Source organism: Athene cunicularia (assembly GCF_003259725.1).
Source record: "Athene cunicularia isolate RWA chromosome 3 unlocalized genomic scaffold, athCun1 chr3_part1, whole genome shotgun sequence".
Classification (NCBI taxonomy): Eukaryota; Metazoa; Chordata; class Aves; order Strigiformes; family Strigidae; genus Athene; species Athene cunicularia.
The window spans coordinates 50,820,340-50,840,912 of record NW_020799097.1 but is presented as its reverse complement, the minus strand read 5'-3'; the positions used below and the strand labels follow the sequence as shown (position 1 = coordinate 50,840,912).

General features: G+C 36.7%; 1 protein-coding gene across 2 annotated transcripts in view; it reads left to right on the top strand.

The window, feature by feature from the left end:
* The window catches only part of CDK19 (cyclin dependent kinase 19), a 115,813-nt gene that overhangs the window by 42,918 nt on the left and 52,322 nt on the right, over window positions 1–20,573 (top strand). For both annotated transcript variants that reach the window (XM_026845077.1, XM_026845078.1), the window contains exon 3: window positions 489–629. In XM_026845077.1, coding sequence (XP_026700878.1) covers window positions 489–629 — 141 coding nt within the window. The remainder of the gene's footprint in view (window positions 1–488; window positions 630–20,573) is intronic.

The following is a 20,573-nucleotide window of genomic DNA, read 5'->3' as shown; positions in this document are numbered from 1 at the left end:
AAAAAAAAAAAAAAAAAAAAAAAAAAAAAAAAAAGAATATTTCTTTCTGGGATTCTGATTTAGGGGGAAATAGTAATGTAGTTGCAAGCATTCTGTTCTAGGTGGAGAGGGGGATGGAAGGTTTGAAAGCATAGAGTGCAGTCCTCCTGTAGATACTGCTGTTTGGAATCTTCTCTAGCAGCTTGTCAATAAGAGAATCCCAAATGGGGAGAAGGGAGGGAGGGCAATGTCTAAGATCCTTACTGGAGGTAAGTAGTCAGTCCTTAGATATGAATAAAAGCCTGACAGCTGCTTTTTTAAACCAACTCAGAGAATAAAAACTATTTAAGAAAATGGTGATCACATCACTATTACTTTTAATTGCAAAGTTCAACAAACTTTGTATTTCATTCCATTATTTAATGTTAATAGTTTAAAAGAAAACAACACAACAAAAACCCCTTCTACTTATCTAACATGCTTCATGTTTCTACTTGTTTTGTTTCTAGCATATTATCAAGTTTCACCGTGCCTCAAAAGCAAATAAAAAGCCCATGCAGTTGCCGAGATCTATGGTTAAATCCCTACTCTACCAGATCCTTGATGGAATTCATTACCTCCATGCAAACTGGGTGCTTCACAGAGATCTGGTAAGTGTTGGATGTATTACCTGGCTAAGAAAGTTTCATGTGCGTGTTGTTGGGTAGGAGAAGAAAAGTCCCTATTAGTAATCTTGTGTATCGATCCGTACAGCTCTTCCTGTTATTGTTGCAGGAGGCCAATGGAGACTTTAAACATGAAAACAAACTATGTTTTCACATTGTTTTTATCTGAGTCATCTGAGCTCAGACAATGATGCTAGATCCGGTAAAAGGATTGCAGATATCAATATCCGAAAACAGTACATGAGCCAGCTGATATATGTTGGTTGAACATTCTTATAAGTTTGTGTACGCCTTTGAAAAGGCATTTAAGTAGGAAAGTGATTGATACCCTTGTACGTTGTTTGGCTTATGTGCAAGTTACCATAAAAGCCAGTGAAAGAGTAGTTTTATCATGGACTATTTCTTTTCCATTGGTATTTTTCTGACCGTGGGAAGAGAACTTTGCAAGAGTTGTCATCTTAAAATTTCTCATGACCTGAAGTGGCTCTTTAAGTTGACTGCAGATTACAAGGGCAGCCAGTTGCCTTGTCTTACTTACCCTTTTCCCCTTTAAAGTTTTCCACCACTCCTCATACTTAAGTGAAGTACTACCAAGGGTTGGAAAAAGATGCATACTAATAGGGGTATAGTGCTTGCTGCCACTTGCATTGTAAGTAGAATTTTTGGCATGAGACAAACAACATGATGGTTAATATGCCAACTCTGTTCTAATAGTTATGCTGTTGTAACATCAGTATTAGGTATGGTAGGAAATGTAGTGTAATCTATGTATAAAGCCACTGCTTTTATTTCATTATTTTTCATAGTTGCCCCAGTACATCAAAACAGGGATGCATGTCCAGAAACTTACAATCACTGGTTAAGTTTTGAGACATAGATTGTTCTTGAGTCTTTAATAGTAAACAGGGACTTGGATTAACTTTTGGACGTACAGCAAATGTTTTCTTAAAAGATATGAATAAACTAAGTCAGGCCTGGAATATAAGTCACAGACATCTTCTGAAATAAATTTTATTTAATTTTTTTTAATAATACCTAATAGGAGTGGCCACAAGTAGGGTTTCAGGTTTTGATATGGGTCACTTTTTTTTTTTTTTTAACCTTGTTCTTTAGTATTTATTGTCAGCTTTTCTGTTAAATTCCAGATGTTAGTGTATTTGTGGGGGGGTTTCTGGTTTGTTTTGTTTTTTTTTTCCCTGCCTTTGGAATAGCAGCCATGAGAAAAAGCAGGAAGCATGTACAACCATGATTTTCATGCTACAATTATTATTTTCTTAAGGAGACAGCTGTTGCTTTGTCAGTGCTGAGATGTAATTAGATACAGCTTGAGAAGAAACACCTGAAAAGTCTATGTTCAGCTATGTTTAAGGGAAGTGTATGTGTTCATAGAACTATTAAATATATATACACTCAAATGCCATGTATGAACTTGATATCTTGATAGGAAATACAAGATGTTATCTAAAATAATAACAACAAATACCCTGGATATATTTCTTGCCTGTGTTGCTATTTCCAACCTGCAACACCAGGTGTTTTGCATGACTAGTGCTGTTGCTTTACAGGTCTTATCTGTTGTTGATGAGCTGCAGCAAAAAAAAAAAAAGACAACTATTTTTCATCACTCTGGAATGATAGTGCTTGACTGATGTTGGCATAACTGATAAGAGAGCATGGAAATTTTTGAAGTCTTAATAAGTGTTCTTGGTATGTGAATAAATTTAAGCTGATAGATTCTGGAATACCTCAGTGGAAGAAAGGAAAACATTGTGAAAAATGCTTTGGTATATTAGTGATTTAAAGGTGTATTCAGAATCTTTTGCCTTTTTAAAAATCATTGTGGAATTCTGAGGAATTCAGGTATTTTAAATAGTTATTTTGTGTCTTGAATGCAGTAAGAAAAAGCATGTTATTCTGGATGTGTCCTGTCTGCTCTTAAAATTAGGAGTTAATGTAATAATTTAGTAACTTAACTTAAATTCTCAGTTAACCAAAAATTTTATGTATATTTAATTTTTATTCATATACTCATACCTGTGATTTTTGCTTCTAAGAATGGTACCTCAGGCATGATTTCACTGGGATTGGTTTCTTGCATAATATGTAAATACCAAGTCTTCAGTGTCTTTTGAAGATGGGGAGCAGTTTGTCTGGTGTTTTTCTCTTAGCTGTTTTGTTTTACATCTGATGGAAAAATATTTTTCTATTTTATGTAAACCAAATTTTGCATCAAGACACCTTGTACTTTTCTGGTTTAATATAACTCTGTTCTTACTATTTTTAGCATGCATTTGGAAGTAGACCAAAGATAGTGACATCCATAAAAGTCATGTTATGCTTACTTAATTGCTTTTTTCGTTTTATTTAAAAAAATAAATTCTCCATGAAAATTTATCATAATATTAGTCAAATTCTCCTGAGCCATGGAAATAACCTTTAGAATTTCTTTAAAAAATGTTGCAATGAAAAAACAGAAACATGGGAGGTTAGGTATTTGCAAGAGGAGGACTTACTTGGATGTATTTGAAGAACACTTTAAATGTAAATTTGATACTGTCTTAAGGAGCCTTTAAAGAAGTTAGAATACCAAATGTGCTTTTTCAAAGACCCTGGTTCTCAATGAATCCATATTTTTAGATACCTTACAATTGTTACTTTTATTTTTAACAGTAACCAGGAAAATCATGACAGAGTAATAAAAGTGGTGAACAGTGTCAGCTTTTAGACTTGCAATACATGTCCTGTCCTTGGGCTGAGTTAATGGGTCTCCATAAGGAGACAGTTCTCATTCCTCTCTTCACTACCATTAGGCATTGCCACACATTTTAATGGCCCAGCAGGTGACACCTGACTCATGGTGAGCTCATTTGTGGAGTTTAACCACCAGAAAGTAAGTATTCACTCTTCTGCAGAGCTTGTTTTCTGCAGGATTAGCTCCCTGAGGGATCTTACTGCGAGTCTACATGTGTGTGTGAGCTGGTGCAGAAGGGTGAGAGGCTGGAGGTGGTAGCAGAAAGCTCAACAGGTGGTTCTAGAATCATCTGCCATTAGATCATTGTTAAAATGCACCTTTTTAGTTCTTAGATGAAAGTGCAAGTGTTTGTAAAAGATTAAATTCAATTGTGTGTCTAAATCCGTGTAACTTTTATGTTTATCTTGAATCTCTTCTGATGTAAGACTTAGGTCAGGTTAAATTCCCAACAGAAGTCCAGATATAGGAGAGTGCCCAAACTGAGTCAACATACACCACCAAATACACTCACGCTCATAAATCTGGAAATGTGAAGATAATTTAGTGTAGTGTATCATTTCATTTCTTATATTACAGGGGTTATTTTGTTTCTGGCATTCTTATCCTGAAGGTAGCTGAAAGGTGCTAAGTGACTTTTTAGGTATTGTAGCTAAGCTGTTAATTTTGTGTCAGTTAAAAAATATTCAGCAGTAATGTTATGTCAAGATTCAAACCACTACAGAGTACAGGACAGTAGCATTAGAGTTTTGATTTCTTTGAATAGCACCGTCTCAGTTTGTGTACCTTGGAGCTGACATAAGTCTATAAAAATCCACATATTTGTTCTATAAAGCAATTTGGAGTGGGATTTTGTTGTTGGATTGCATGTTGTTGAGCAGGATAATTTTTCCTTTTCAACATAGCAGCATTCCTGAAAGCCATGTGAGGAGGAGGGAAGCTTTTGCTGGCTCTGCTAGCTGCTGGGGCATTTCATTATGAACAAGAGGTTAATACAGCTACATAATAGAGAAAGAATCTTTTGGTACTAAGCTTTTGTTTTTTAAAATGCTCTGTATATGCTGTGAGCTCTCCAGTTGAAGGAGTTCTAAAGTTGTGCTCTGTACCTTGAGTCAGTAGCAAGTTAGAAGATGCAGCATGTGGAGTGGAGTATTTCAGGGTATTATAATAACTTTGTCCTCTCCTCTCCCAAATGTGAGTAATTTAGATTCTACAGGAATGTTCAACAAAGGCCTTACTTCAGAGAGACGTCTAAAAATGGAGATCTTCCATACACTGTTCACAGTGGGCGTTCATGTTAGCAACAGAAAGGATTTTGGCACTTTTTCTTGTGTTAATAACCATTCTGTAGTTGATGTTAGTTGCTTAAGGACAAAAGCAGACTGAGACCATTTCCTTTAAAACCTGATAAAAGCAATTTCTATCTGTAATGGGATGTGTTTTCCTGGAGGGATGTATTATCTATGAGATGTTTTCAGTGCACGGAAACCATATTGAGGAATTCATTTAAGATTCCACTTCTGTCCTTGAGCATTTCTTTAGAATATTGCTTAATGTTATTAGAACTACTGGTTGAAAAATGAGTGGTGGAATCAAACTCACCAGAGAAATTCAGATTTCCACCCTCCCCTTGCCCCTAGGATTGTATTAAATGGTTGCTTACAGCATTCTGATATTGGAAACTTGCTCATTGCAATAGTCATATAAACTAACTCTATAAAATAAGCCAAGTTCCCAAGTGTTTATTACAATTTTAAGTACTTGTCAACTAAAATTTTCCCAGTTTCTCTTGTATTGCCCCTCTACAGCTTTAGAATGTATAAATTGACTGTATGTGTTGTTTTACAAATCAGAGATTAGCTTACAGCAAAAGTATTTTAGATGGAACAACAGTGATATAGGTGAAAATACTTGGTTTGACACAGCTTTGAACTCATAATCTTGATTTACATACAGAGGGCAGAGTTAACTTGTTCTGATGGAGAAAAGGTGTCCATGAGTCTTAAATTGCAGAGATTTCTTTTAAAAAAACTCCTTTTCACTCTGAGCATTGACTTGTATTATTCTGTTTAGAAAAAGATTTAGGTGTCTGAAGTATGAGTGAGACAGAGGATAGATTCTAGATGAGGTGGTTCTGTGAGGAGGTTTGGATATACAACTTAATGTTGATGTAGAAGGAGGCAGTGCTGCCTCTATTCCTCTCTGCTTCACTGTGCTCCTCCTCCTCCTCCAAGTTGGGAATTGGCAAACTAACATGAGTTAAAATTAGACTCATGAAGAAAAGGTTGATCTGTATGCAAGTTCATTCCCTGATCGGGTTCAGCATGCAATTACACAAATGCTTATGTAAGGTGGATATATGTGCAAGTCAGATATATGTATGGGAGCCAGGTGGACAAGGATGGGACATAAGGGAAGGGTAGACTCCATTTTCAGTGGCATTGTCCTATTCTGCTGACAGTGTTATGGTTATGATTTGTAATCCTCCTCATCCTTAACCATTTTGGTACCTGTAAATTTGTTGATGCCTAGCTTTTGGCCAGCAAGAATAAAATGAGCACCTGAAATTTCTCAACATAAGAAATGTTAAGATTTGCTGGTTTGAGTTGTGTTTTCTGAGGAATTCAGGTACAGTTGTTTGAAATAATATTTTTGCCAGTGGCAGAAAGCAGAGTGAGCCTGTTTCTCAGGTCCTCAACTTTACAGTCTAAGATGTATTTATAAATATACTTTCTTTGACATTTAAAGCAAATGTGCACAGCAGTTGTAAAGTGTACTTTTCCTACTTCTGCTGTTGAATAGAATGGCTGATAATGTGACAGACTTCTGCAACCAAATGAGTAAATCCTGAAGCAAATTCTGAGTGTAGGGTTGTTATATACTGCAGGAGAGGTCTTATGGTGGTATTCAGTGAAGAAAAGCTGTTGTAGTGAAAACTTAAGGATTGATTTCATCACTCAGAAAGATGGCAAACTATTTTAGAGTTTTGAAGCTGATAGGTACAACAGCAAGTGGAGATAGGTAGGTACAACAGCAAGTGGAGATAGGTAGGTACAACAGCAAGTGGAGATAGGTAGGTACAACAGCAAGTGGAGATAGGTAGGTACAACAGCAAGTGGAGATAGGTAGGTACAACAGCAAGTGGAGATAGGTAGGTACAACAGCAAGTGGAGATAATACTTGAATTTGGGGCTTATATTACTAAGAGATACAGGATAGAAGTAGAAGAGGGGAAAGAAAAACAAGCTAAAAGAATCTCAGTGGGAATGTGAAGAAAAGATGGATTATTTTTTTCAGAAGACAAAGCTCATGGAGGGAGCAAGGGGAGCCAACGAATATCTTCCTGCAGCTCTGTCTTTCAGCCATCTCTGTGTACATGCCCTGCAACACTGTGCATGACTTTACCTCACTGGTAGCTAAGACTCATTTTTCTCATCATTCCAGTCAGGCCAAAATCTTACTTGAGCTGGCCTTTCCATGACACTTCAGCTGCCAAGTGGGCTAAGCTGGTGATGCTTCCATGTCCATGTGTCATTTTCTCAGGGTTACCTTTCCTCTCCAAATCAATCTTCTCACTCTAATTTCACTAAGGGATGGGAGGGAGGAAGAATCCAACTGTGACAAAGCCTTTGCCACTAGTTTCTTATCTCCAGCTTTTTTGTTACCATCCCCTTGTCTCCTAAAGCAGAAGAAGATCATGTATGCTCTGTAGTTCGCTTTGCTATGTTGTCTGTATTAGCAGAAGCTATTTTCATGGCATGCTTAAGCTAATCAGTTTGTTTTTCTTCCTGGAGCGGGTTATGGAGTGTCCATGCACTTCTGCCACCTTCAGAATTTATGGAGTGCTAATCTGGGCATTTTTGGTAGAAGGACATAGCAGACAGCTGAGGTTTGATATAATTTTGACTCCGTGTGCCTGTTTATATAGCGAATGTCTATAGAGAGCCTTTAGGATGATCAGCATGTGAGCTTCCAGATTCAGGCTTCTTAACAGGTGCCCTGAATACCCAGCCACTGCAGTAATAGTAACCCCAGCATCTTTCCAAGGGTAGATCTTTAATAGAGCCAAGAGATCCCTGTGTGCTGACCAGTGCCAGCTCTGGCTGGCCATGATTGCACTCAGGGCAAGCCATCTTCTCTGGTGCTCCAGCTCTGTATCTCTTGTGGAGTGGTATGTAGTGGAAGATGCAGTAGTTGTTCTCTTTCAGGGTTGTTTGGAAGCCATAGCTGTCTGGAGACTGTGGGTTTTCTCCTGTCAGAAGTAAAGTAGGAGGGGAAAGTCCAAACTGAAGGGACCAGACAGATGACTCTGTGGCAGTCAACAACTTCTGTCCCCTCAAAAGCACAGCCTATTCAGAAATGATAAAACTAATTCGTGTTTCATCTTCTAACTCTGATCATTTTTGATTAAAATAATTAATATTTACTGTTAATTTATTCAGAATATTTTAAATGATCTGTTGTGATGATTGTATAGAATACCAGTAATTCAATTATATGGTACTTAATAAAGCTCCAGCAGTTTTTAGATTTTTGGTTGACTTGTAGTTTAGGGATTAATTAAAAAAACAGCTATTTTCTCATAGTAATCCTCTTCTAGCCAATATGTAAATCTGAAGTCTCTCACCATGGATCTGTACCTGGAACTTTGCTGCCACATTACACAACTCAACCTGTCTTTGCCTGTGTTTCCCAATCTGTTAGCTATTTATGGGTCTAATTTGTAGTTTACTGCTTTATGTGCTATGAAATCTTGGAGTGAAAGCAGTATAATATCTGTGGTTTATGTAGCTAACTATTTTTTGTTGTTGTTGTTTGATACTTTTCTTCTAATGGGCTGGCAGTATTAACAAAGACTAAAAATTAAAATAAATTGCATGTTGTATGAAGGCACCAGAACATTTCTTAAAATTTTAAGTAGATACTGACTTTTAACTTCCGCTTTCATGTCAAACCCTTTGAGAAATGAAAAAAGTCAGTAGTTATTACTGCTAGTTAATAGTATTTAACTAGTCCCTTCTCTTCCTCCCTGTGTCCTCACAAGAAGATTTTCCAGACCAATAAATAAGTAGGAAAGTTACCTAAAAAGCAGCAGAACTGAAGTGGTTTTTCAGTGTCTCACTGACATTTTGCTAAGCAAGTGAACTGTGGGTTTGAAAGATAAAATGTAAAATGATGAGTGCAGGAAACTCTCACCAACAATTCTAAAAAAGGATTTTTATGTGCTGATATCAAAAGTAAATTTAGACGTAAGTTCATGCATCCCTCTCTTGACAAGCAGCTGCTGCACAGGAATGCAGAACTGTTGAGTCCTGCCTTCTGCCAATAATTTTGCGCTGGCTTGAAAAGCTTCTTGGCCCTGTTCACCCATTTGGGTATGCACATGCCTCCTATAAATAAATGAGTCAACCTGCCTGCCAGTTTCTTTAAACTTTTTAAAAACACTCTAATTGTAATCCCCACTGTTCTGTGTCATTGTGTGTGTGTGCATGTGTGCATGAGAAGGGTGCAAGAATGTGTACAGACATGCACTCCTGACTCATATTCTTCCCTAGCTGTGTATGGATTTGGGTCTCTTAGTCCTTTATTCTTCCATCTGCATGATCTCTTTGGGGTGAAGGGGACTTTCCACAGTGTCAGAGAACCTTATGAATGATCATAATTACCTTGCAGATTTCCCAAAGAGAAGGAGATGCAAGCTAAACTGATGTATTTCAAGAGGTTAGACTAGACTCCATGGTGACTTTAGAAAGTGATTTGAATTTATTAGCTGAAAGGTTAACACATTTTTCTTCTTTTATATCTGGCTAGAGGATATACGTTTTTATTTACCACCGAGGAGCAACAGCATGTGATGCTTACGTGTATTTGTATGGATACATACACATAAGTATTCTAGGTAGATAAATGAATCAGAAATTTTACATGCTAAATAGCATACTGAATTTTATCAGCATATGCATTTCTCCTTTTTCTGTTTAAATATTAAGCATATTATATTGAAGGGCATCTACTCAAAAATGGTGCATTTCTCATTACTCAGAACTTTGCTTTTCTCCTTCAGTTGTAAAAACTAATCTTCACGTGATTTAGAAAGGTGTATGAAGACATATACGAAGTATTACCTCTATTGAGTATGTGGAAACAGCAGTTTTTCAGAGACTGACTAATGCATACCTTTTGGTTTGTGGCAAGAGTATTAAGAAGATGTTTGTAGATTAATTTTTACTAATAAAAATAATTACAGTTGTAGAGAAATGTTTTACCTCAGGTTCTGAAACAAGCTTATGCCCATAAAACCCTGACTGGATATAAATTCAGATGAGTCAGAAGAAACAAAGGGACTGATTTAATGTTCTTTTGGCTGAGTTTTGCTGGTAAAGTCAACACATGACATATGGCTCCTGTGAGCTTCATATCTCTTTTCCTGAAGTGGAAAAAGGGCAAGAAGGAAGCAAAATATTAAAGTAATTCTAGAATTTGTTTTTTTCTGATACAGAAGAAGCAGAAGGAAAATGTCATATTTTCTAATAGCCCCAATTCAGATACCATCTGCTGTATGCAGGTTTCTAGTAAATACATGATGTACTTAGCTTACTGGTGCAGCTCACTGGTTGGAGTGAGCAAACTGGGGTTTGCATTCTAAATGAAAAAATGCAAAGTTTGGAAGAAGCTTTTACAAGTTTTTCTTTTGTAAAAGACTTGCCACTTGTTTCTGTTGGAGAAAGTACCCTTGGGATAATGGCTGGAAGTGTTTCTGTTTGGGTTCATTGCCCCTTCTGAATAAGGCTACAAAGGTTGGCACCATGATGGTATTACAGTAATAGAAATTAATGAAGTTTAAAAGTAGTATGTTAAAATCGATGAAGACAACTAATGTAACAACGTATAATCAAGAAAAAATTAAAACACTGCATTTCTTCATGTTGCTTGCCATCTTGCACTTTCTTCTGTGTGTTTCTCTTTTTGTTTGCAAGCATACTGTAGTTATTACTGCTCTCCTAAGATGTTGCAATAACGTTGCAAATTGTCTTGCATTTGAATTAAGCATCTTTGATCAGTGATCCAGGAAGCTGCAGTGACTAGCAAAGGATGTTAGTTTATTCCTCAGTTTTGTTATGTGTGAACCTTGTCAAAGAAACTGGCTCTGCTGGAGAAAATTACTTATCAGCTGGTGCTTCACTGATGGCTTATCTCTGAGCCTCTTTGTCTTCTCCAATCACCATCCTTTCTGATAAATGTTTCGGAAATCGTTGGCCTTGCAGTAGCTGTAAGACCAAATACCACAGTTACGTCCGAAGGAAATCTTTTATACGCTCTGTGCATGACCAACTATGTGAAGTGGTCCTCTTGGGAAGTGGGCATTAGGTCTTCAAATTTATCTTTAGTGAGGATTATGGTAGTCTTATACTTGGGTTTTTTTCATGTAAAAACATCTTGGAATTAAATTTTTAAGATATTTTAATAAATACAGGAACAAACCTTCAGCACATCTGGACCACTGGTAAAAAGTATTTATAATATTCTTTCGCCTATTAACAGCGAAGCAAGAAAGATTTCCAGACAGGAAAGGGTTTTCATGGTGCAAGTAGTCAGTGTTAAATGCATACAGTTAGTTCTCTGTATTCCAAACCTCTGTACTAACGCAACTTTTTTTAAACTATTCTTTCTCTTCTCTATTGTTTTACTGTCCTCTGGAAGCTAAAACCCATGTGAATATATGACAGACATTTTGACATACCCCTGTCCCACTTTGTTCAGTGCCTCAGTGGTGTTAGAGCACAAGTTGCTATTACCTTCTGGTTTCCTTTCAGTAACTCGTAGAAGCACTTCCCCAGCAGTTCAGTAACCTTTCTGTGTTACTTTGTAAAGTAGCAAAAACAGTGTGGAAATCATTCTGTTCTATTTAATCAAGCTGCTGTCATCTGAAAAGCAGTTTTTATATTGGGATTATGATTTTGCATTCTCAACCCCTCCCTCCCACCCCTAAACTAGCTCCCCTCTGTGATGCTTTGGTTCCTACTGGTATAATAAACTTTGAATATAAATTTTTGTAGCTTTTGTATTAGTCTATTTAACCACTTCTGAGTTGGCTGTTTTTTCTGAAGAGTTTTACCTAAAAAAAAAAAAAAAAAAAAAAAAAAAAAAAAAAAAAAAAAATAAAAAAAAATCAAAATAGTAATAAAAACTAAGTAAGATGGTACTAAGAGTTTACACTTGCTTATTCTGCTAGTTTAAATATTGTGCCCAAACCCCAAAACTTAGCATGATAATGTTCTGTGTAGCTGGTGTTCTCAGATATAAATCATGTCTAAGAAAATAATTCTGTAGGCAATATTTTGCATTCCTGAAATTCCCCTTGGAATGGGGGATTTCAGCTACATTTTGTCTGATGCTGTAACTGTTGCCAAAAGAGTGGGTTTTTCAAATGCATCTGCTGTTCTACATTTTTCTTTAATCCATGAAACATGCTTGTACATTTTTACTTTGATTTGCCTTTCATATAGTTACTTTTGATGTAACAGTTGTGGATGATGATTGTTAGAATTATGAATTAAGTGCAAAGAATTAAGTCCGGTAGGTTACATTTTAATGAGCTGATACTGACTTCCAGTGCTATGAAAATTATTTTTGTGGCTGTTGAACTGCAAGTATGATTAGCTGTTTGCCAGCTCAGCTGAAATTAAGTCTTGTAAATGAGACGTTAAAGTTTGTTTTGCTTTTTGAAATACAGAATGTGAATTCCAGTCTGAGCCCCAAAACTGATTGCTTATCAAGTAAATATTAATTTCAATCCTTGATAGTTAAAACCGAGAGAATTGCAGACCTGTTTAGGTTTTGGGTAATGTGTGTGCTTGGAATACTGGTTATCTGGATAGTATAATAATTTTGCAGGAGCCTCTTAATAGTTTTACTGTCAGCAAATACATATGCTATGTCTGGCTGACTGCTGCTATTTGCTAGAACGCAGGATTTACTTGGAAGCTTATTTCTCTGTGCAAGTGCTGTGGTGGGGAGCTGCTGTCCTGTGGTGACAGCTTGTGTAGTGGGATGGGAGGGGCTTGCAGCAGCAGTGAAACCTTTTAGGGGACCTAAAAGTCATCTTTCCTATGTAATATAAAAACACCTGAGTGTGTATTGCAAGTGTTATCTTAACTTTGAAAAAATGTTAAACAAATCAAGCTAAACAAGTCAATTGCCTAATGTGCCATCATTTAAAAAATCAAACTGTTTTCTAGTTTATCTCATTTTCAAACTATTTCTCCTCCTGCAGTGTGGAATTTTTGATGCTTATTTTCTCCTTGTCTATAGGGATATACATCATCCCTTTATAACCTGTAGTTTACTTGAAGTACTGATCCTTAGTTTTGCTCAACTTTTTGCTTCATTGGAAAAGTACTAGATGCTAATCTCTCTCTCTGGGGTGGTGTACGTGGGAACACTCAGGAAAGTCTACATTAACTGTTGAAATAGATTAACTAAATTGTGTTATACGTCTTTGTGGCTATTCTGAGTAGTTTGAAAGCTGTTCTGCTTAATTCAGCTGTGCTGGTGTGAGCTGGTGCTGTCTCAGCCCTCCACTGCACCCGGGGTGTTGTGGGGTACCAGGCAATCAGTGATGCGAGTGTGCTTCTCTGCTGCGGCTGTCACAGCCCGTGGTCCTGGCACTGGCTTTTGCCCTTTACAAAGGTATATTTATTCCTGCCGAGGTGCTAAAGTGAGCTGGAGGGCTGCAGCAGAGGAGCCCGTTCACTGCAACGCCTGCTGTCTGGGTGATTATCTCCATCGGAGACAGTGTGGACTGCTAGAGGCAGTAGCGTTTGAAACTGTACAGCTGTTTTTCTTGGTGCACACGGCTTGGAACTCTCCTTCAGTATTTAGGTAGTTTTAATTTAGTTGAAAAACTTAAACTAAAGCGGAGGGTATGGCCACATGAACAAGTTACAGCAAGGCAGTCTAGGGTGTGGATTTACTCTGCATTAGTTGCTCTGTAGTAACTGCTCACCTGCATGTTTTTATCCTACAGAAAATGCATAGTCCTTTGATATCTCACTCTATAATGAGAGTGAGATAAAATTGCCTAATTACCATCATTAAAACTGGACAGCTACTTCATTAATTTCCAAGTGCCTTACATTGTTTCTGAGGATGATTTCATTAAAATCCTGGTAACTAAAATGTTGATAAAATAATGACTATAAGTGGGGTTTTTTTCTGACTTGTACCCATATGTTGAGCTTGTAGAACAGTTCAACCTTTTGGGTGCAGTCCTACAGTGCATGTCTAATTTATTCTTTACTATGCAAGAATCACTTTACCCTTACGAACAGTTGTGTTCAAAATTGGAGGGGTGTGTGTGAGTATCCCTCTTCATTGTATTAATATCAAATTGCAAGTTGTCATTGATAGCTTTATGATTTTTAATAGTAAGAACACTGTAGCCATTAAATCTTTATTAAAACTATTATTGTCTCTAATAAAGTTTCCCTAGACTTTCACTTAAGTTTGGAATGTGACTGTTTTCAAAATGTATATTGCAGCTATAGAGAAGAATTTCAGCTGATGGGCATAGCATAATCAAAACATGGGACAGAGTAACAGGGAGCAAGAAGTGCTCTGATCATCTATTCTGAAAGCTAGGAGGTTTCTCAAAGGCATTTTATTGCCCAGTAGGCTTTTGAAAAGTCATAATCTGGCTTTGAGGAACAGAAATTGAACGCCTAGCCTATTTATGCAGTTTGAAAAAAGAAAATAAGAATTCCCATAGGGAGTTTATTTGTGTTTTAAGCACTTGATGTTTTGTGAGAATGTCCAAGGACTTAACTGGCAACATCAACAGTGAGGCAAATCATAAACCTCAAGCACTAAGAACTTAGACATTTTTCTTAGTAAATTTGGGCAAATTTGCTGCAGCAAGGACAATAGTGTCTTTCTTTAAAAGGGTGGTATGTGTTTGGAGTTGTTTAATTTTAAAAAATAAAAAATTAGGACAGTTTGACCTGCCACACTTTAACTTGCTCATGTTTTTGGCATGAACACAGAACATTTCTCAGGAATTGGCGGTATCTCACAGCCACTGCATGTCTATGCAGGTTGTTTTTGATTTTTAAAAAGGGCATAATTGTTGAATGGAAAAATATTATAATTAGTTCTGAACTATTTCAGATTTTGTTTTCAGCATGTAGAGCCTTCTTCACAACTCTTCTCTGTTTTTCTTTCTTGACACAAATCTTTCATTTGCTTCCAACTTCCTGCTCCTCTGCCCACATTCCTCTATCTGTTGATCTGCCTTTTGCCACCTCTTTAACATTACTCATATAACCTTGACTCAGCTTTGACGTTCCTGAAATATTCCTCTCTCTTTGTCTTCACAACCTTAATTATTGCTCCTCCCTTTGGCCTTCACAACTTTGAGGTCTGCAGTGGCTGATACAGGTAAAAGTACTGGGTTTCATACCTTGACCAACACATGGGGAAAAGCTCACGCATTCCAGGTGAAGTGACCCTACTTTATTTTACGTTCATTAAAAGTACCATACTGATTCAAAAGCTTCATAGACTTATTAAAACCTAAGGGTCTCTCGATTCTGAAGTTGGTAATCATTCCTACCATGGTGGTTCTTTATCAGAAGAGATGTTGAGACCAGCTTTAAGGCTTTTGCTCCCAAAACAGGTTTTCTGTGTTTCCCCACTCAAAATCATATGTACCAAATCTTATTTCCCTATGCCATCTAGCTTTTAACTTACATTAGTAGCTTTAAGAATGAATAGTGTGACCATGGTCGTGTATGTTTAAGCCGCTACAGTCTATAGTTCTGACATATCTTGGTTTATATCTAAGTCTTATAAAGCATTTGAAGATTATTGGGAAAATCCTTTACAAAATAAAAAAGGGGTTTTATCCATTTGGGTTTGGCAAGCTTTTTTTTTTTTTTTTTTCCTAATAGCAGATAACTTTTTGACCTTATACTTTAAAAAAAAAAAAACAAAAAACAACCAAAGAAAAATTTTAACTTCCTACAAATATATGTGTTGTTTATGTTATTGGAAGTATATGTATTACTGACTACAGGGTTTTTGGAGGTGTCAAGATGATCTCATATTGTGATTAATTAACTTGCAGTTATTTTGCATGTCCAGTTTGTAAATGTGTCTGAATATCTTCAACCACAGACTTCAGTCCAGGATAGGCTTTGATTAGTGATTGATTGAAAAACATTTTAGTAGTTGGTGGTGAAAGCTGGCTGTCGGCATTCCAAGTCAATAACTAATTAGCTCTTCCACATGGTATTAGATACACTGCAGGAATATCAATGTGTAAGAGGGCTCTTGATGCTTACTATAGAACTGTTAGAGAAGTGTTGCAAATAACTCCAGAGAAATGAACAAGTTAAATAAATAAATGATAACAGGGAAAATTTTTCTAAGGTGACTTCATGATTTTTTTTGTTTTGTTTTGTACTATGTTTGTCATTTGGAAAGAGCATAATCTTCAGAAGTGGTTAATGATCAGACTCCTACACCTTGTCTTAAGTTGGCTACCTAAAATATTTAAGCACCACTTATTTATATCCTGCCAAGAACTGCTTTTTGGTTTGCATTAATGAGGACAAGTAATATTAATACCTAATGTATTTGTTCATGAAAGCATCTGTTAACATAATTGTCTTTTGATGTGTTTTTATTAGGTAGTAAAATAGAAATTAAGATACTAGCAATATACCACAGAAACAAACCTTTAGGATCTGAAATGCCATGTTGTAGCAGTACATTACACTAAATATTTTTATTGTATTTATTTTCCCCCAAAAAATCTTGTACCCTTCTGAAGAAAGGAAACAGAAATTACTTGCTGCTTGTTTAAATTATTCTGGCCTGGTTGCCTTCACTTCATGTTCCAACATAATTTTTTCTTCTGTTTACATTCACAAATCAAGACAGTTTTAAGGTACAAGATTAACATTTTACTAGCTATTGTGCAGGTTTTAATAAACTGGAGTGGTTTCTTTCTATGAACACTTCAAGTCACTATATCAAATATACTCAATACAAACACTCATCTTTATCTTACCTGGGTTATTTTAAATTTGAGGGCTGGAAAGCTGCTGTAAGTATTATGGAAGCCTTAATGGAATAATCATGAATTTGACAATGTCATTACCTCAATCTTGTGCTGACTTTGTAAACAGAGTAAGAAGTCGGGGCAGATGGATAAATTCATTATTAATCTACAGAGATTTCTATACTACTCTGCTACAGCTCAGTTATACGCATAGTCTCTAAACTGAGGAACGTCTTCATCTGAGACTTGCAGGTCAGAATATAAGCATGTTTTCCTGATGGAGACAATTTTCTTGTGAGTGCAAGTTAGAATATGAACTCAAAACCCTTTAGCTGCTCTACCTGCCTGTGGGCACACTTTTACCAGTGGTATCCTCTGGTAAATAAAAGATTCCTTTATTCCTTCATGAAGAGGAGCAAGTTGCTTAGTGCTTACTGCAAGATACCACGTGATAAGAGCGTGTCCATGGCAGTTACCCACATGTTAGTTGAGGTGCTGAAAACTCACACTTCCACTTAGCCTAAGTAATTTGTTCATCTAGCTGCATGAATTGTTAAGGCTACTCCAGGTGTGTTACTCTGCACATGAAAATGCCTGTAGAAAATACTAAGAATGTAACCATGACTGTTTAAAGTATGTATATATAAACAATTTTTTAAATGAGACATCACACCTCGCTTATGCTGTTGAGAAGTACTAAACCTACTGCATTTGCTTATTCAGGTAAATGCATGAAGGGTCCAGGCATCTCCTACTAGCACCGAAGTGCTGTGTGAGCTCTTTGTGACCGGGGTTTTTAGGTTCAAGAATAGGATGCCTAAATGCTTATGAAATTTTTACCCTCAAACACTATCTCATCGCTAGTAAGAGGTTCATAAATGTAAAGGAGGGAGCAGCGTTCACCACTCTGAAGTGATAGTGTTGTATAATTATGAATCTTCCTTAGTTATGTCCAGGATACTTTGCCTTGGTATCTGCAGATTCTTTTAATTTGAAATTTTGGAGGTTCTGATTTGAAATGAATGGCCACAAAGTATTCTGCAGAAAGACAGACTCTTCTGGATAAGGAAGTAATGTTTTTTTCTGAGTGAGAACCAGGAAACAGAAGCAGTTATGGGTAGGTTATGGTATACTCAATGTTCAAGACGGTGGGTTACCTAACAGTACTTATTCTTTACCTCCAGCTTGTCTTAAGCTGTGACTGTTGATACTAAAACACAAATTACAAACACCATTCTACAAAGTGAAATTGGTTTATGTTTTAAAAAATTATTCAAAATCAGTATCAAGCTGTGTAAATACTATGGTATCTGAAAAGCTAAAATATTTTCCTTTTCCAAGACAAGAAAATCTCTTGGACTATGCATACAACAGCAAAGTAACTGGGATAAATGTTGAGACTCTTAAAAGATAATTTGTGGTCTCCATAACATTTTAATTGGCATATTAAACCTTAACTTTAAATAGTTTTTCTTTTCTTGAACCAAGTTCAGGTTTTCAGACTCTCTGTTTTGAGCCAATTTTTTTCCACATTGCTCATACACCTTTCCCAGCCTCCACCAACTATGCCTTTGGCTGCAGACACTTTCCTTGGTCTCTCTCCCTTGCTGTTACCATGGCTGTTGTTTTACGGATCAGTCTTTGCATGAAAGAACTATCTGGTTACCCTTCTCCAAGTTCTCTCCGTCCCTGACACCTACCCTCAAGCCCTGTCTGTGCAGTTGCTGTTTGTTTCCTACACAACGTGCACTTCTCTGCCTTCTCTCCTGTGCCCTGTTACTGTACGGGCCTCTCTGGCTCGAGCTGTCCAAAGAAAGAGCCATTTGTTCAGTACTTTACCCATTCTGCCCTTTGTGTACAAGAAGGGAATAAATAATAGAATACTTGAATTGGGTTGTTGTGTAGGCAGTGTTCGCTCATGTTGGGAACAGCAGTATTATCTATAACTTTCAGCTATTTATAATTGTTAATGAAAATACATTCTGGATTCAAATGGTTTGTGCTTGTTCCTGCCTGGCCTGTTAGAAAATTATTTTGAATTGGTGGATAATCTGCTTAAGCACATATGACCTTTAATTTATCTGTTTGTTTGGTACTATATTATTTATTGCAGTCAGAAAAGCTTTAATTCTTTAATTCTTTGACTCTACCAGACTCTCAGGGGAATGGAGGTATTGGAGTTTTACTGCCAAAGATACTTTGTGAAAGGCAATTAACAAAATGGTTATGACAGTGTCAGCAGTCTCACTTTCAGTCATTTGTCCTTTGATGGGATAGAGTCTTTATCCTCCTGTCTTAATAACCCCACTTAACAAGGAGAAGTAGTAAGAATATCATATAAAGCAAATATCAGGATTTGGCAATGGTGGAATTTAGTACTGCAACTGAAAGAATTACCAGATTACCTAATTTTCATGCTGCTGTAACAGAAACAAAGTAATGTAAATAGGCAAAGAGTTCCAACAGCAGAAACAGGTGAGAATCTCATAGTCTCATTTCCCTCTCCTCTCAAATTCTAGTTCTAAGGTTAGCATGGTCATAGGCTTTCTCATATTAGTGTTCTGTCAGACTTGCTGTCTCTTAGCTTTTGCCTTTAAAGAGGTGAAGAAAGTGGTTTGTAGTGTTTCACATGTGCAAATATCTTTCAGTTTATTTGCCTTTGGGTAGTTATTCTGGCTAAAGATCATGTGTGAAGGATATCTAATAAGGACTTGACGGCAGCAATGCATAGACTTGGCTTGACTGCAGTATCCTGGGGTATTTAGGATGTCTCTTGAAGCCCCAACAGAGGAAGTGTTTGTACTTTTAATGGAGTGAAATTTGTTTCTCTATTTTCTCTTTGTAATATACTAAAGAGCAGAACTTTCTTCCAAATTGTTTCAGAGGTGAGTCTTCTGTTCCCACGCAGGATGGGCCTTGACATCTGCACTGCTCAAAAATGGGGTAGCAGAAGTTGAGCAATCTGTTTTGTCATGTGGTTTCCTTGGTGTTTCCCAGAGAGCCCAGGCAAGGTTTAAAGACAAAGACTTAAATGATTGCTGGGTAGTTTCATGGGGATTTTGCTGGAGTGTGTACTGTAATGTCTGGAAAATCTCAGGGACAAAGCGAATTCAGTGTATTATTTAAACATTTGCTTTATGACATTTTATTTTTTGTTGATAATTTATGATCATATTTTTCTCTTTGTTTCTATGTTCCCCCTTCTTTGTTCTTCTCAAGGTTGCATGTAACATTTTAAGTTCAAATATGCTATTGCAGAACTAGCACCAGCAGAATGCTTTGGATAATGTTGCATAGCAACATAAAATTTAATTTGTGTCAAATGTTTTGGCATTCTCCTAATGTGAAGTTTTTTTTATTCTTTTCTTTTTCACTTGAACTGCATTGTCATTGATTGGGGTGAAACCACTGGTACACTAGTACATTGTGAAGATTGTTATAATAGAAGAAATGCCTGGCATCCTAACTTGATGGAGTTTTCATTTTTGTCTTGTAGTAATTTAATGCTCTGTCAGCCATAAGAAACCTGAAAGAAATGGTGTGTGAAAGGAAAATTGTTTCATTTCTGAACTTTTATGTAGCCCAGAATTATAGTCTTATCTTATGATTACTTTTATTTCATGTTCCACTTGTGTTTGCAGTCCATTTTCCAGTGACATAACTGCAACTATATATATTATCCATTGGTTAACCAGGGAATAGTGTTCGGTGAATAGTCTTTCCCTGTTTCAACAATGATCAGACACCTTGAGTTCATAAATTAAATATCTTTTCTAGCAATTGCCAAAGAAACTGTTGTTTCAAATTTATTTTAAAGCAGAGCACTCTTACAAGGAACATGGATGTTTTGGCCATTTCAAGGTGGTGCCTGAGTAGGGCTGAGGGGAGTGAGTTTAAAGAATTAATGTCAGTTGAAGTATATGCTTAATTACCTCTCAAAAGAACATCCAACCTGTGAAAAATGAAATAAACCAGACAAATGAATACTTTACCTGACCACTGATTTCATTATCATAAGGATGGTTATGACAGTAACTGAAGGCATAGCAACTTGAATAGAATGTATTGCGTAGTTCGTCTATATGTGATTTGGTTAAAATGAAGGGGGGGGGGGGGG